General features: G+C 41.5%; 1 protein-coding gene across 4 annotated transcripts; it reads right to left on the bottom strand.

Moving 5' to 3' along the window:
* Positions 1-740: 740 nt before the first annotated feature.
* On the bottom strand, positions 741-15889 carry mgarpa (mitochondria localized glutamic acid rich protein a). 4 transcript variants are annotated; one of them, XM_032554524.1, is made up of 9 exons: positions 15685-15889; positions 11833-11933; positions 11609-11714; positions 10144-10161; positions 5301-5552; positions 3616-3992; positions 2857-3576; positions 2269-2316; positions 741-2086 (listed from the first exon to the last, which is right to left on the bottom strand). In XM_032554524.1, exons 1-8 carry the CDS (start codon positions 15758-15760, stop codon positions 2281-2283), a joined length of 1686 nt encoding a protein of 561 aa, XP_032410415.1. In that variant the 5' UTR covers positions 15761-15889; the 3' UTR covers positions 741-2086; positions 2269-2280. The 4 variants fall into 4 exon arrangements, with proteins under 4 accessions (XP_032410415.1, XP_032410416.1, XP_032410413.1 ...); XM_032554525.1 differs by having other exon boundaries at positions 2857-3542; positions 3660-3992; XM_032554522.1 differs by having other exon boundaries at positions 2857-3992.
* Between the last annotated feature and the right edge of the window lie 245 nt (positions 15890-16134).

Below are 16134 nucleotides of genomic sequence, written 5' to 3'. Positions count from 1 at the left end.
CCCCTTTCCACTGCCAACAATGGGCATGTCAACATTTACCTGGACCTTAGAGAATTGGAAGCAGCTGGACCAATTTTATACAAGTCATGTTTTCTTACCTCACATGGATGGCCAAGTGTGTGTGTGTGTGTGTGTGTGTGCGTGTGTGTCACTCCCTGTAGAAGGCATGGCCCCCACAATGAACTATGGGAACAAGGTAAGCCAGCAGAGGTGGTGTGATGGTTTGGCAAACATTTGGTCTCATCATCCATGTGGAGTTTACCGACATGTCACCTAATTAAGCTTTGTTGAAGACCATGTACTGTAGAGTGTATAACAAAATGGCTGTGGCCTTCTTAATCAGGAAAACGAACACTGCTTTGACGCAGAAATGGGACTGGAGCGTCAATTTGGTCTACAAATCGACGCTCAGGGCTCAGTTTCAGCCGGTCCCTATGCCACTGGATGAGCAAGAATCTCCAATACATGGAAGTCTCAGCTCGCAACGTCTTTGGTGCCAGATCCCATCCCACACATTCACGCAACGGATTCAAGAAAAATAATAATTAAAACAATTAGGCAGATGACATTATGCTTTGTTTTCTGATATATGTTCAAACGTAATAAAATAATAAATAAAAGCTACTTTTATTAGTGTAAATCCACCACCCTGAAGTGTGGTGGATAAATACTGATATATGAGTTTCAGATACATTTAATTGTTCACACTTAAAACATATTAAGCAATGCAATAAATGAAATTCTGTTTTCAAATTCTTTATTTTGAAAAACAAGAGTACATTTTCACAGTATCTGCTATTTAATGGCAACCATTTAGAGTCTAATAGAGAAAGCCAACTGAAAGGATAGAGGACAGTGTGTAACATCCCATTTAAAAACATCTATTCTATCAGTTCAGCTTCAGTGATCCCTGCTGCCCTATGAAATAAAGAAATTCACAAAGAGGAAGAAAAATCTGAAGGAAGGAAAACCACAACAGAGTTGTCAAAGCTTTTCACACTGGAGACCTTCCTTCAGACATACTGAAACATTGACACATTAAAAATCACAATCCCTTAACATACAGTTTGTCACATATTTGTACATGCTGGAAGCCTTTAAGGTCCACTTAAATACAGGGTTAACTCTAGAAAAATAGAAAAACAAGACAGGATAGAAACACAAAGAGTGAAAGAACAGGATGCTGCTTTATTTCCCCATTTAACTCACTGATCCAATGATGATTCCAATATGTGTAAATTAGAGATGATACTGACTATAGTTACAGTTCCCTTACTGGTTTCCTTTTTCAATCTTAATCTATGTCTATAACATCAGGTACCTGGTGCTGATTATTCTTTTTTCACATAATTTCCTTGGAGTGTTTTTAAAAATGACCCCATTACAATTTAATGGGACCATTGTGAAGGTAATGGTTTAAGTGCTATGTTGCAGAGCAAGAAACCTAACACTGATTGGATTGCACAGAGCTGTAAGGGCTTGTTTTAAAATGATGAACATGAGAGAAAACAGTGAGGTAGAAGGTCATACTCATGGGTTCATGTGTTTGTTCATAAACATAAAGTACAGTCAGAGTGATTCCACCTGGAACCAGAAGCACCAGAGAAAAAAGCCTGAGGCTGGTTTCTATAACGCAGTGCTGGTGGATCTGAACGCTCCTCGCTGTGAGAGCTAATACTGTGGCGGCGGGGCAATGTTTGGAGATGCACAATGTCAACATATTCCACTGGAGTGGTCGTTAAAGCTTTAACGTGTAACAATAAAAGCTTTGGGATGTTTGAAAGGCTCAGTTTAGTCAAAAGCTGTAAACAGATTGTAGTTCACAGAGGAGATAATAAATGTTCCTAACAACACAACAAAAACCATATTCCCAAAACAATCTGGCTACAATGCAACATGTGACGTTTCACAGTAATGGGCTATGTGGGCTCAATAAAGCAGCTGGTGATCTAAACACTGTACCATGTCAGTAATGCGTAACCAGTTACTTCCTTTGTATTTCAGAGCTGAAGGATGAAGTGTAGGAGAAAGGCACATCCTCCGTCTTCTAGTGGAGGACTGAAAATCATCATTTAGGAGTGCTTTACTGCAACAAATAAAAGCAACATGTTAGTATTGTACAGATGATGAAAACTCCAAAACATTCCTTTATGTCTACATCCCTAGAGTGGAAAGTACACACATACAGGAGGAATCTACATTTTACTTGGAAGCACATAGTGTTCATAACCTAATCTAAAATAATCCAAATAATTAAAGGCTAAATACCTTTGTTGGATACTACTGCATTTGAATCCTAAGAAGACGTCGCCTACCCTGAATAGCAAAGTTTAAAGAGCTATGTTAATTCTTTTCCAGACTACACTACATGTTGTAAGGAAAAAAATGTAGTAATCCTTTTTATAGTTTAAGTACTACTTAAAAGTAAATCATTAAACATTTTCTTGTGGAGATGCACGGAGCAGGGTTTTAGAAGCCGAAATTCATTTCAGGTAATTTTATCATTTTGGTTGACTAGCAGGTTCATTGGTAGGTACAGTAACTTTTATATATAGCATTTATATATAAAAGTTAATCTCCCTAAACTTAAGACGCTCTTCATCTGTTTATCTTATAAGTGCACCAGAGAAAACTGTTTTTTCTTAAACACCAATGAAACCAGAGTTCTTGGCTGACATATTTGATGAAAAGGAGAATGAAATCAGACTTTCCAGTATCTGACCTGCCACTGACCACTGGTTAGAGAAAGTTAGAAAAAATTAGTCAATTTGAATCTCTTGCCAAAGGAGTAATGCATCGCGATTTACTAGTTAAAATACTTGCATGTTTCTTAAAATTTTAAAAACAAACTGTTACCTCAGAGGCAGGGGTACTGTCATCTTCTGGAGCTGGGATGATTCTACCGGTCATAGGGCCAACTCCTAGGACCTTGAGTCTTTTCTCTTCTTTGGGTGTTCCTTCCAGGACAACAACAATGTATTCTTTGCTAGAATCTACTAGTGCTGGAGTTTCCTGCATGACTGGAGCAACCTCTGTGGGTACAGGAGCCTCCTCGACAACCGGTGCAACCTCTGCTGGTGTCAAAGTCTCCTCAACAACTGACACAACCTCTACGAGTGCAGGGCCCTCATCGACAACTGGTGCAACTTCTATGGCTACAGGGGCCTCCTCGACAACTGCCTCAACCTCTGCTAGTTTTGAAGTCTCCTCAACAACTGGCGCAACCTCTGCTGGTATCAAAGTCTTCTCGACAACTGCTGCAGTCTCTATGGGTGCATGGGCCTCCATGGCAACTACCTCAACCTCTATGGGTGCAGGGGCCTCCTCGACAACTGGTGCAACTTCTACGGGTACAAGAGTATCCTCAACAATTGCAGCAACCTCTGCTGGTGTTGAAGTCTCTTCAACAACTGGCGCAACCTCTACAAGTGCAGGAGCCTCATCGACAATTGATGCAACTTCTATAGCTACAGGAGCCTCCTCAACAACTGCTGAAAACTCTATGGGTACAGGGACCTCCTCAACAACTGGTGCAACTTCTGCTGGTGTCAAAGTCTCCTCGACAACTGCTGCAACCTCAGTGGTTGGAGGGGCCTCCACGGCAACTGCTGAAACCTCTATGGGTACAGGGACGTCCTCTACAACCGGCACAACCTCTCCTGGTGTAGGGAGCACCTCAGCAACTGGTGCAACTTCTGCTGATTCTTCTATTGACACTACCTCTAGTGGTATAGGAGACTCTGTGGCTAGTGCTACTTCTACAGTTCCAGAAACTTTTCCATCTTCCTCTGGTGCAACAATCTCCTCACTAACTGCTACAGCTTTGACTGAAGTATCTCCATCTGATGTCGAGACCTCTGTAACAGTAGGGGTCACTTTTTCAACAGGTGTTTCCACTTCTGGTGGTAGGGGTTCTTGATCGTTGGATGCCAAGTCATCTTTTCCTTCGGCTTTCTTCAGTAACTCTAATGCAGAGGCAGCTGCTAGTGGCACTGCAACACAAAATCCAACCATCTAAACATCACAACTACTCAAGTTGTATTTTCTCCACAATTAGCACACAAGTTGAGGTGATAATGCAATTTACAGAACATCTGCTAAAGTCTTCCAATGACTCATGATTATGAAGTGGATAGCACATACATGCAGTTTTAGTGTTAACTGTGAAAAAGGGGATTCGTTTAGAAAAAATTAGATATGGATTCAATCAAATGGGTTCAGGTTCAAAGACAAACATCATGCAATGTATGCAAACATGTGGTCTCAAGTGTAAATACTGGACAGTGCCAGCATAAATGTAGATTAGAAACATATCAGACAAATCAAAGACGGCAGTAAATATTTTAGTTTAACAAAAAGCTTTATTGTAGGACCTCATGAAATATCTGTTCACAGTGCTCATTGTCCAGTTATAAGCAAAATAAAAATATGATCACATATAATTTGAATTGGTTTGTAAACTATTAAAATTAATGATTCACAGCATTTCTGACACTTATTTCTCTAGACAATCTGACATGACAGTTATTACAGAGTTGGAACATAGCTTTGCATTTAGACACCCACACATGTATCACAGTAGGAGATAAACATACATACATGAACTATGTGTGATACTTAGAACAGCAGGGCAACATTACAGATGCTTAAAGCAAAGAAAAACAGAGTTTGGTCAAATCAGAAAATAGCATTAAAGGTTTTAGAACAAAATGGTACCATTATTATTACAGCGTCTACTCTGGCTTAGCATTTTGTTGTTGTTTATACTGTTTGAACTTTGGGCTCATATACTGGATGAGGGTTAACTTGAATGAATAAGGTTTATACTTGTTGAGTGATCACATTTATTTCACCCATAACTGCAAATGAGTATTGATTGAGAGCTCACAGCCACATGGGGAGGTGAAGATATACTTCAGTTTGTAGTTTCTGACGGTGCAAGGCCAAGTAAGAACCTGAACAAAAATCAGACACACAACCATCTACACGAAACACCCTGCAGATTTCAAGTTACTTTCAGCAGCCTCTGCCCGTTCAAACCCGCTCCAATAAATAAAAAAGCAAATATACACTTTCAGGACAACAAGAGAGAATGTGCAGTAAGAGGTGAGGCCAGACACCTGGGGAGAAGCAGTTGGCCTTTAGAGGTTCTACAGGTCCTATTGCTCCCTGTGATGTTAGACGACTACTGATGTAGTCTTTGCAGTAATCCAGAAATAATCAGGTGTGTGTGGTGGTGTGTATGTCTCCCTGCAGTTAATGTGTGTGGCATCATGTTTCCTCAGATTAAGAGCTCGTACCATCGCTTTGCGTCTCCTCTGCGCTGACAGCGGCAGGTTCAGCCACAGCCTGAGCAGCCTCTTCCACTGCCTCAGCCACTTTGGCTACTTCCTCTGCAGCTGCCTCCACTTCCTGTGCCACCTGGGCGACTGCCTCGGCGGCCTCTGAAACCGCCTCGGCGGCCTCTGCAACCACCTCAGCTGCTTCCTCCACTATGGTTTCTGCCTCGTCAGCAGCAGCAGCTTCCTCATCCCCAGCGTCAGCCTCTCCATCTGCAATGCACAGAAATACACACACCGGCTTACTAGAGGAACTCTCCTAATGTTACATACACAGAGAATCTTTCAGATTAATGAATTAGATCAGAATATGTAGAAATGGATCTGAATCTTTCTGTAAGATTAGGTTGAAGTGATTGCTTTGTATCAATTTGGGCCAAACTGAATTTGCTGTTGATCATTCTGGATTCAGTCTAAGAGATTTATTATATCTGGATCTTTAGAGCCCTGTATATTACTGCTTAATGTATATAATGGATTACTGTAAAGAACATTACACATTGTTATGATTTTGCTCTTTGTAGAGCAACACAATTAAGCATTATGCATTTCATCAACTGCTTTGTTGCTGAAATGTTTTTTGCTACAATATGCTTATATCGTTTGATTTCATGTTCAAACTCTTAAAGTTGGGGGCAGGAGGGCAAATGACTTGTCATTGTTCAGATATAATTATTTATAGTTGATATTTTGGTCCAGATTTTTAACAGCGCCCTCTAGAGTCACAATGTTGTCCATGCCTAATACAGATCTTGATACTGAATGGATTAAACACATCCACATTGGTGTATTATCACTGATTAATGATGATTCAATTCATGTCAGTAGTCATGAAATCTAGCATGTTTTCCACTTGCTCTTGGTGTTTAACAGCCTGCAGAGGTGACACAACCACTGCTTCAATCTACACTTAAGTTAATAAAATTAAAGCCTTTCCTGCAATAAACAAAAACAATTGATGAAGGTTAAAAATATTACATCTTTCACCCATGTTTGACTGTCCAACCAAATTACTAGCAACCAAAATAGGCTTGTTTTTATTAATGTATCCCAACACATCCTTCATTCTAATTTGCCCAGATTGTCAGTATTAAGTCATTTTTCCTTTTTAAAACATTCTTAAAATGTACACAGATCAGCCATTTTGATTTCTGACAGGTGAAGCACAAAAAAAAGATAATTGCGATGAGACCCAGAAGTGAATGGGATTTATAATGCAACAAGCAAATCTTTGATATGACTGTGCAGGACAACATTAGTCCTTAAGATTTACTGTCCTGCAGGTTATAGATGGAATCCTGCTCTACAACACCTGTATCAGATGATTGAATTTCCTCTTCATATGCCATCAACTTTGGCAAAAGCCTGGTAAAGAGCCATTAATTTGATTCAGGTGTGTTGGAGCAGGGATGCATCCCAATCTTTGCAGGGCAGCAAATTCTGAGGTCAGGGGATTGAGTCCCCTGGTGTAGGAAATAGGAGCAAGTTGAAGAATCTCAGCAACTTTCACCAGGCCCAAAACATGAGTAGACAGACTCTTTACATCTGTGAACAACTAGATGTTTTTGAAGTTATAGAAACTAGTGAACTGGCAACAAAATTGTGAGCGATCAAGGTTCACTGATAGGTGTAGAGGCTACACTGGGCTGTACTGGTTGTGCTCCTAAATGGCCCAACAGCAGACCAACAATCTAAAGAGGTATTGCCTCTGCAGCTCTGGCTTCTTGTGGAAGCAAAAGGGGAGGGTTTCACAGGGTGGAAACATTGATACCCTAAGGGTGTCTGAAGGGTAAAACCCAGTTTGAGGGATCTACAATGTTCAGGAATAGCATCATGACAATCTGCCCAATGGCCTGCTGGTCCCTCTTTTGCAACCTAATTAGCCCAGACATGTTGAGGCATTCGCTCCCCTTCTGTAACTTCTGGTACCATTATAGACACTTCGCCACTGGATTGACTTTAACCTGCTCTGCCCCAGTCTGTCCCAGTCAGATTCACTTCTATCACCAGATCCTGCACGACTCTTACCCCATTTTTCATATAGTCCAAGCCTCTCAAAGCAAGCAATTTGATTGACAGCATTCCCTGACTGAACCATAATCTATCAATCAAACAACATTGAAGCTCCGTAGTGGAGTGGCAGACATGCAGACTGATGCCAAAGAGCTGCTCAGTCTGGAGGAGCGTAATTATGAGTTTAATCTTGAGCGGTGCAGGAGCACACGCGTCCACTTATGGCGCAAACCACATCATGGAAGAGTCGACCACAGTATACCCATCCACACCGACGCCCACAATAGTAGGGAACAGACCATAGTGATGGCGCTTCAAACCGGGGTAGAACCAAACCAGACATTAACCGGATAGAGAGAGACTTGACAATGGAGAAATCAATTTTGAAAGTCTATTTTAGATCCTGCAAGTTGCAAGATGAGGACTCCATAGTTTGGACTTGTTTATCCATGGTTTCTCAACTGGATTAGAACCTGCCAGCATATAGAGGGCAAGTCAACACTTTAAACTTGTCCAGAACCATCTCTGCTTTGCAATAGGATGCATTACTCTGATGATGAAGCCACAGTCATAGGTCTGCTCCTATGATCCTGTCACCAGTTCACTAGTATTCCTTCCTTGGCTGAGTACTGACCACTGAGTACTGGGAACACCCCAGAGGAGTCTAACAGCTTTGAGGGCAATCCCACTCACTAACAGGTGCCATAATGAAGTGATCGGTGTCAATAACGTTACAGAGTTGTAGGGATTACCTTCCCCTGCTCTTGAAATATTATTTATTGATGGCATTTAAGGACCTGCCTCATCTCCAAAATATTATAAAGGCAAGTAGATAAAGACATGCACAGAACAAACTGCATGCAAACGCAAAGACAGGAAGGAGGACGACGGGGAGGGGGGAGATAAAGAAGGAGGAGCAGGCAGGGAGTGGGGTTAAGTGCAGGGTAGAAAGGGTCAAGTGGAAAGTTGGTTCTTACCATCAAATTAACAAGTTAGGGTTATCTGGAACTGTGAAAGCACGTCTGACAGTGAGGCATACAGACACTGAGACAGGCCAGGTAGGTTGTGCGTCTTTAATCTGTGACTGAGGAATCCTTCCATTGCTTCACATTAAATCACAAAGTACACAAAACTGTTGGGCACAGCAGGCTTATTCCTTCAGTGAGAACAGTGTGTGAGAACAGCTGTGGGTCTGTTGACTATCAAAGGAAAGTCTTGAACATTTCAGTCTGTTGGCTCATTGTTCTATGTAGTCATTTTAATAGAAGTCATAAATGAAATAGGCAGAGCTCTGGGGAACAGGAACACTGAACCCTACAGCAGTGTATGCAAAGTGAGTTTGTCTGAATGGCCTTCAACAGCATTTGGTACAACAATGGTCTAGAGTCCCACAACCACAGAGGTTAACAATAGCACAGTCCAGAAAAATCTCTCAAAGTCCCTCAGTCAGATCCATAAGAGACTGTTCCGAAGTTCTCTATGGGAGAAGAGGAAAGGAGGAGGAGGAGGAGGAAGAGGAGAAGGGGTTTCACATCCAGTTCTAGGACGGATATCCAAGCGGTCACAGAGGACCTTAGCTTTAAGCATTATGCTGAAAGAGTAGAGACACAAAGTGTTAGAGAGTTTGGAGGAGGAAATTCTGGTTTTTAAAGAGCTACGTTCACTTATCATCTCTGTCTAAGTTTATCCACTCTAGCAGTGGGAATGCAGGTGGAACATGAACAAGGCCTGCTAGCATTGATGATGCCACACAGGGAAGTGAGAACCTGGCCGTCTTGCATAGACAAAACAGAGGGAAGTGGGTGCATCACTGAAGCTTGGATTAAGACTGTGTTTGTTAGAAGGTCAGCTTTTGGTTTAGTTTATGAGGAACACACACTGACATCATGCTAGCTTCTGATTTCTGTACAATCGGGTTCCTTTCCTGTTTTCTACACTTATCGAAACAAAAGTGACCTTTTTGGGATAGAGATTTGGTTTATTACTAAACACACAGTCATGATAAAAACGTGTATACAACCTCTAAATTCTAAGTATTTTCAAATCAGGACCAAACATTTTTGTTTCTTCAGTCAAAAAAAGAAAGAAAGAAAAAGAACTGTTGATCCAGGTTGACCTGATCAATTCAGTAGTTAATCATGATGATGCTGATCACTTCAGTTCTTATGAGGCGCTGAAGTGAATATATATTTGAGAGGAACGGTGAGGCACAACTGATACAGTAGTAACAGGTTTAAAAGTATGTGTCCAGCATAGTAATATGAACCCAGTCTGACCTCAGAGCAGGCTAAACATTTGTATCTGTAACACCATCTGTCTTCAGGTAACAAAAAAGCTGAGCATGGTGTTCTGCAGTAGAGGCCTGTTGAGGCTCGTCCAGATCATTTCATTACCATCAGAGCCATCTTTGCTCTCACTGAGAGAGAGAGCAGGTTGAGCAGGGCTGACTGGGGGAGCAGCTGCAGGACTCTGCAGGAATTTAGGCATCAAGCCTGTTCAAGCAGATATTCTGAACTCAAACAACCCAAATTACAGTAAAACTACTAAGACATAATGTTTCCTACTTATTTCATCACATATAAACATAACTGTGTTATAAAGGAGACTCATGCTCTGCTTTCAGTGTGGACTTCCTCTTCTGTGGAGGAACCAGGTGGATCAGTGGGATTATTTGTGCTGATAGCAGGTTGGTTAAACCAGGTGTTTGGTTAAAGTGTTTGCAGCATGTTTACACCCAAGCTCACATTTCATTCAAGCCGTGTCTGAGTTCTCAGGCAGGCACACTACTCACCTTCATCTTTATCTTTGCCTGCAAACAAACAAAACAAACAGAAAGTTAGAGTTTCGTATGCATCACTATACGCCGACACATTAACACAACTCAGACCTGCTCTATACATCATGGATTTATCTCCTGTCATGCTTTAATTCCTGTCTAGTACAACAACTGATGCTATCAGCCAGAATTTCCACTTGGATCCAACAGCCTAATCTGGTCCATCTACAGCAGCAGACATGGGCTGCTGAGAGTCAGTCAGCTGAATATGTAAACAGTCCCAACCAGGGCTGCTGTAGGCTGTGGAGGAGGTTTGTCATTAAGATCCCAGTTACGCTGCAGCCTTGTCTCCTGGCTGCATGGAGTGAACTCCGTTTCTAAGAACTAAATGAAGCACATGGTGAAAAGCAGAAAGACGTGCATCCATAATGCTGCAGTCTGGATTCCCTAACAAATACCTTCACAGGTCTGCATGTGGATCAGTGGTAAGGAACGGTGGATGGGAGCGTTCACTACATCAGAACCTATTCAGCAAATGTGTTTCCATCTTCCATTTACCGCATTAACTCCTTTTCAAGAAAGACAAAAACCACCTCAAGCAAGGGTTAAAACTTTTTTGCAAAACTGACAAAGTCATTTCAAAATTTGCAATTTCCATCAAACTTTTCTAACGTGATGCTTCACAATCCCCATAAAAACCACTGAAGGAAACACAACTAGTAAAGTAACTCTGTGTGGAACAGATGGTGGTCGTTCCCAGTCAGCTGCGCCTAAACGTTGGTGTGATGTTGACACTCCTGCTCTTTCTGAAATTCAAAATGGCTCCTCTATTAACCCTTTAACGTTTTTACCAGCGTTGCACTGAGAATTCGCTTGTATAATAAACTCAGGTCAACCTGAGTTTAGATCTGAATAGGAAAACAGCTGATTCAACTGTTTTCTGGTGAAACTGGCAAAAACCAGTTCCACCAGGTGTTTGCTAACTGCTGCTGGCTAGTCTGAAGGAACTGAATGGGGAAGTTATGGTCTCTGTGAGACAGAAGCTTGGAGACTGCAGCTCCACACAGGAGCTGCATCTCAAAGGTTATGAACAGTTAATGGTTGCCATGGAGATTAAAGAATTTCTCAAACATGCATGGAAGGACCAAATCCACACTTCATGAGGTAATAACATTATCTCATTATGTAAACCTCATAAAAGGTTGATTTTACATGATACTGCCCCTTTAAACATTAAGATCCCAGTTACACTGCAGCCTTGTCTCCTGGCTGCACGGAGTGAACTCTGTTTCTAAGTGCATATTGCCTGATCACACTGATTCTGATTTTCTCACTGAATGAAACACATAACACACATTTCTATACACATCTTAAATTATGTGGTACAAAAGTAATCCGGTTAAACTGTTACTACTATTGATTTAAGTGGATCCAAAAGCAAGTAAATTCCTCATGAGGAGCTAAAGATGGGGGGACTTGCCTTTAGGTGGCCAGGGTTTAGGGGTCCATTCAGCCTCGGGTCTGGCTCTGAGTTGACTGATGCGGTCATTATACCGATCGCGATCTGAGGTCACAGTCTTATATCCCTGTTAGAAAAAAAAACAAAAAACAGAACATCTGTGAGATACAGTTAGAGATCACATCTCTGTTCATGATGTTAACTCAACTGTCTGACAAACCTCTGATGGAAAGCAGATAACTTACATATGACAGAGTGCCGACCAGAACTCCACCACACAGCACCGTGTACAGGATGTTCTGCCCAGAGCCTCCAGGGACTGTCGACATGGGCCGCCGCTGCACACCTGCACATTAGATAATTCACTGAGTTTGGTTCACTTTGATCCCAAAATGCTGCCCTCCCACCCCCCCATGAGTCAGGCTCTTGCTGACTGGTGGCTCTGCAGAGCTCCAGCAGGGCAGCAATAATGTGTAGACGAGCGCTAAGCTGCAGCTCTGTTAATGTGAAACGGATTTAAAGGACTCAACTAACTCTGATACACCAAGTGAAAGGATCATTTCCCATTGTCTTGTGAAGAAATAGCAAGACATGACTGTCCAGAAGCTTCACCTTCACCATTTCATTCCCTGATGGAATTACTGAGTCGTCTCAGTTTCCCAAAACTAACCTAGAAATCAGCATTTATTGGCAGAACTCTACCAAAGAGGAGGCAGCTGTGAATGAGAAAATGCTGAACAATCAGTTAAACAATCAGAATATTTAATTATTTTCAAAATAGAATTTATTTTTATATATAGATATTATTTTTCATTTGGACTCTTGGTTTTGTGTCCTGGAGAGCAAGCAGATATTTACAATCTTTTCTCCTTCAGAGAAGATGAGAGGAACTGTTTAAGTAACTAACGTGTGTTTTAACATCGCATTTATTCTCTTTTTGATTTTCTTTACATTTCCATCCCTAACTGTACCTGTTATTTCCAAAGAGAAAAACTGAAAACCTGGCATACAGTAGAGAAACAGATGCACGTCTCAGGTTCTGTCAGGTCGCGTTTCTTTTTTTTCCACCCATTTATTTAAAAAGTAGGGTTCAGATTAGGGGTGGGCATTGATTGTATCAAGGTATTGTGATTTTGTTTCATAAGACTTTTGATTTATTGTGGTCATGATCACGTTCAATTAATGATGTTTAAAATCCCCCAAGACTGCCTGTATTGTCGGGATTGTCCTGTTACTATTTTCCCCACTATTTGTCCAAAGAGAGAATTAATACTTTTTAAAATATGATTAAATGCAAATACTGTGTGCAGTTTAGTGATATAATACATGCTATTTTATGTGACTGGTAGCCTAAAGAAGCACATTACAACTGGTTATGTTTTTTTACATTATTATCTGTGTTCACTGGGCTTTGGTTGCTGTACAATACAGTCACAGTTATACAGTTACATAAAAATAAGTAATAAAAAGTTATTTTGTCATAATTTTCATTATTTTCACAACAGTACCATAAAACATCATGATAAAAGTCTAAGTCCATATCGTCCACTCCTGGCCATACGGTATACATATCAGTGTTTCCTTTCTCCTTTTTTCCCTACTTCATTATCCAAAATAAAAACAAACACACATATGAAGAGTTAAATATGAAAAAAATTGGGTAGAAAAAAACAAAACATGTCCAAAGTACAAAAGAAAACTGAGCTAACCACGAGGATCGGTGGACGATAAGCATGAAGGAGTTCAGGTTCGTGTTAACCTTTTTGCTTTTTCACATCACAGAATGTATATATTGTGCAAAACGTACACAAACGAGACCAAGATAAAGAGCTCACTCCACTGTCTCCATGTTCCATGGGGCTCATGCTGTCAAATCATTAACCAGTTGCTGCAGTAGAAGCCAAGGTCTGAGGAACCTGGTCCTGTCCAGTGTTACGGGTATTAACCTGTTCACTCATCCAGAGCTAATCCTACATGCTGGCAAATGACCTCCCAAACCTGTTATTTATACACTCTAATCGGCTCAGGTCTACAAAAGTAGGAGGACATGGAGAGAACATTTCTAAACACTGTAGGGGACGAAGGTCAGAAAGTCATTGGATTTGCCTGTTACACCCTCCTCTGTTTAAGTGAGAGGACATTAGAGAAAGGAGCTGAAGAAATTACAACCATGGGGTCACTTTGAGATTTTCACCAGTTAGGCCTGTCGCGATAAACGATAAATCAATTAATCGTACGATAAATTAAAACTATCGACGTCATTTTAATTATCGGCACTATCGTCTCTTTCTGTTAATGACACTAAATGAAAAGAGGCTCAACTCCGGTGCTCTCCACTGACTCCTCCCTTCCTCATTTCCTTAGTTTAATGCCCAGCGCGCACTACACGATCTTAGAGCTGTCGGCCGATTGTCGGCCCATTTTCAAAACCTGACAGACAACACATTAGTCGACAGAAATCCTAAGTATAACGGTTCGATCGGGTTCGATCCTGCCGTGTGGTGTCCAACAATGGGCACAAAATAATGGCTACAAGTCCAGTGAACTAAAACACGGAGGAGAATCCGCGCTTTCTGATTGGCTACCTGTCACATTCAACAGGCTGCATTAATGCTTCCAGTGGGGAAAACCCCTGATTTAGATCAGAGCGATCTACCATAACACACCACACAATCTTAGAAAGACCAACGTTCTAAGATTGTCTTAAGGGGAAAAATAGGAGCAAAGAATCATGTAGTGTGAATTATTGCATCAGGTAGTAGGATGTGCCGATCTTCTCTATTTAAATCTAATTATTACTGAAGGGCAACATAGTACAGAGACGTCATAATCTTTACTCTTTTGGTTGAATGCAATATTTATTTCCACTTTGGCTTTATGTTGTTTAGTTTTTTTTCCAAGTAAATTTTTGTTAATGGAGACTGAGAATCCATTTTATTTTTGTTTTTGGTTGTTTTGTTTATTTTGTTTATCAGTTCCAGTGTTTAGTGTTCTTTTGAAACTAAAGTGTATCTATCTTTGGCAGGAAATCGCATGCATTATTTCGTCATTTTCATTAAATCAGTGTAAAAAGGTCTTCAAACAATATTATCGTTTATCGCAATAATTTTTGAGACAATTAATCGTTCAGCAAAATTTGCTATCATGACAGGCCTATCACCAGTTAATATTTCCAAAATAAAACTTCTCTAGCTGCCATGCTTTTAAGTGCTGTCATTTTCTGTCTAGTTCGATGTTGTAGTGTTTAGAAAATGACAGAAAGTGTGATACTTTCTCGTCTTTTGATTGGATATGTCTAGATGGACCTGTCACCCTAAATGCAGTTTTGAATCCAGTGAGTGTGGGGCTTCGTGAAATACCTCACGTGGACACGCAAACGCTGATGGCGGTATTATTGGCTGGTTGTAGTAAGTCATAATGAAGTATTTAAAGCAGAGCTGATGTCACACGCTGACCTTCCTTCCTCTAGCAGCGCGAGCTGCAGTGCTCCGACTCGTGCCTCAGCATTCCCTCTCTCTACATTTGTTCACTGTCACACGCGCACGTCACGTGACTGACAGCGGCAACCATGTTTCCACGTTTACCCACAAGTTCATGAAGGTCATTTTTTAAGAGACTGCGCAGTGAACGCGCAGTCCGTCAGTGACGCTCGGCAGAGGTCACTATGGTTCCCATACAGGCCATGCTAGCTGCTAGTCCGACAAGAACATCTGGTAAAAGGCTGTTAAAACACCGACTTTGTGCTGCGCCGTGAAACATGGCCACGCTCTAAGGTTGCAGATGTGTTGTTTGTAGAATTACAAACAGTGCAAAAGACCAATATTGTCTTGTCACATGAGGAGACACTTAAATGTTCAGTCAACATTCCACAACGGAGTCAAATTATTCTAAAAACTACAGAGCGACAATTAAACTTAAGCCAAAATTCCATTCTGACAGTCATGTAACATCCTGAGTCATTGCTTTTTACCCAGGTATTGACATTCGCATGAGGACAGTGTGTCCTATCACGTCTGTTACGACAGCAAGCAGACAGTACATCACAGACACACACTGTGGAGAGAAGACAGACATCCAGAGCCGCTCTGTAAACTCACCGTCCAGTGGCAGCCTGTAGGCCGCTCTCCGAGCCAGAGGCCCACACCTCTGCCAGGCCGCTCTGCAGGAAAACATCGCTGCAGCTTCAGTAAGTGCTGAGTGGAAGAGAAGCACGGCGTGGTGTAATCTCAGGAACGCGCAGAGAGGCGGAGACCAGACCTGCCCACTGTGGTGCGCTGTAGAGTCAAGTGGATAGAGGACTGTTGAGAAACTGCAGCAGGAATGTATGACGGGCGAGTAATGACAGAGGACAGTGGAGATATATGAGGGGTGCTTCCGAACCTGGAGCACTGTATTCAATGGGGGCCCAGAAGGGTGCTTTTATAAATAAAAAAAGCTAATACAAGTAGATAGAGGAATTCCCACTAAGACCATTATGGCTGCCTGGGGTGGTGATGACCTTTTACAGCGGTCACTGGCTGAAGGGTGACCCAGTCCATCACTGGACA

Source organism: Xiphophorus hellerii, chromosome 23 (assembly GCF_003331165.1).
Source record: "Xiphophorus hellerii strain 12219 chromosome 23, Xiphophorus_hellerii-4.1, whole genome shotgun sequence".
NCBI classification, from domain to species: Eukaryota; Metazoa; Chordata; class Actinopteri; order Cyprinodontiformes; family Poeciliidae; genus Xiphophorus; species Xiphophorus hellerii.
The sequence above is the reverse complement of the archived record's forward strand: the minus strand, read 5'-3'. Positions and strand labels throughout refer to the sequence as shown.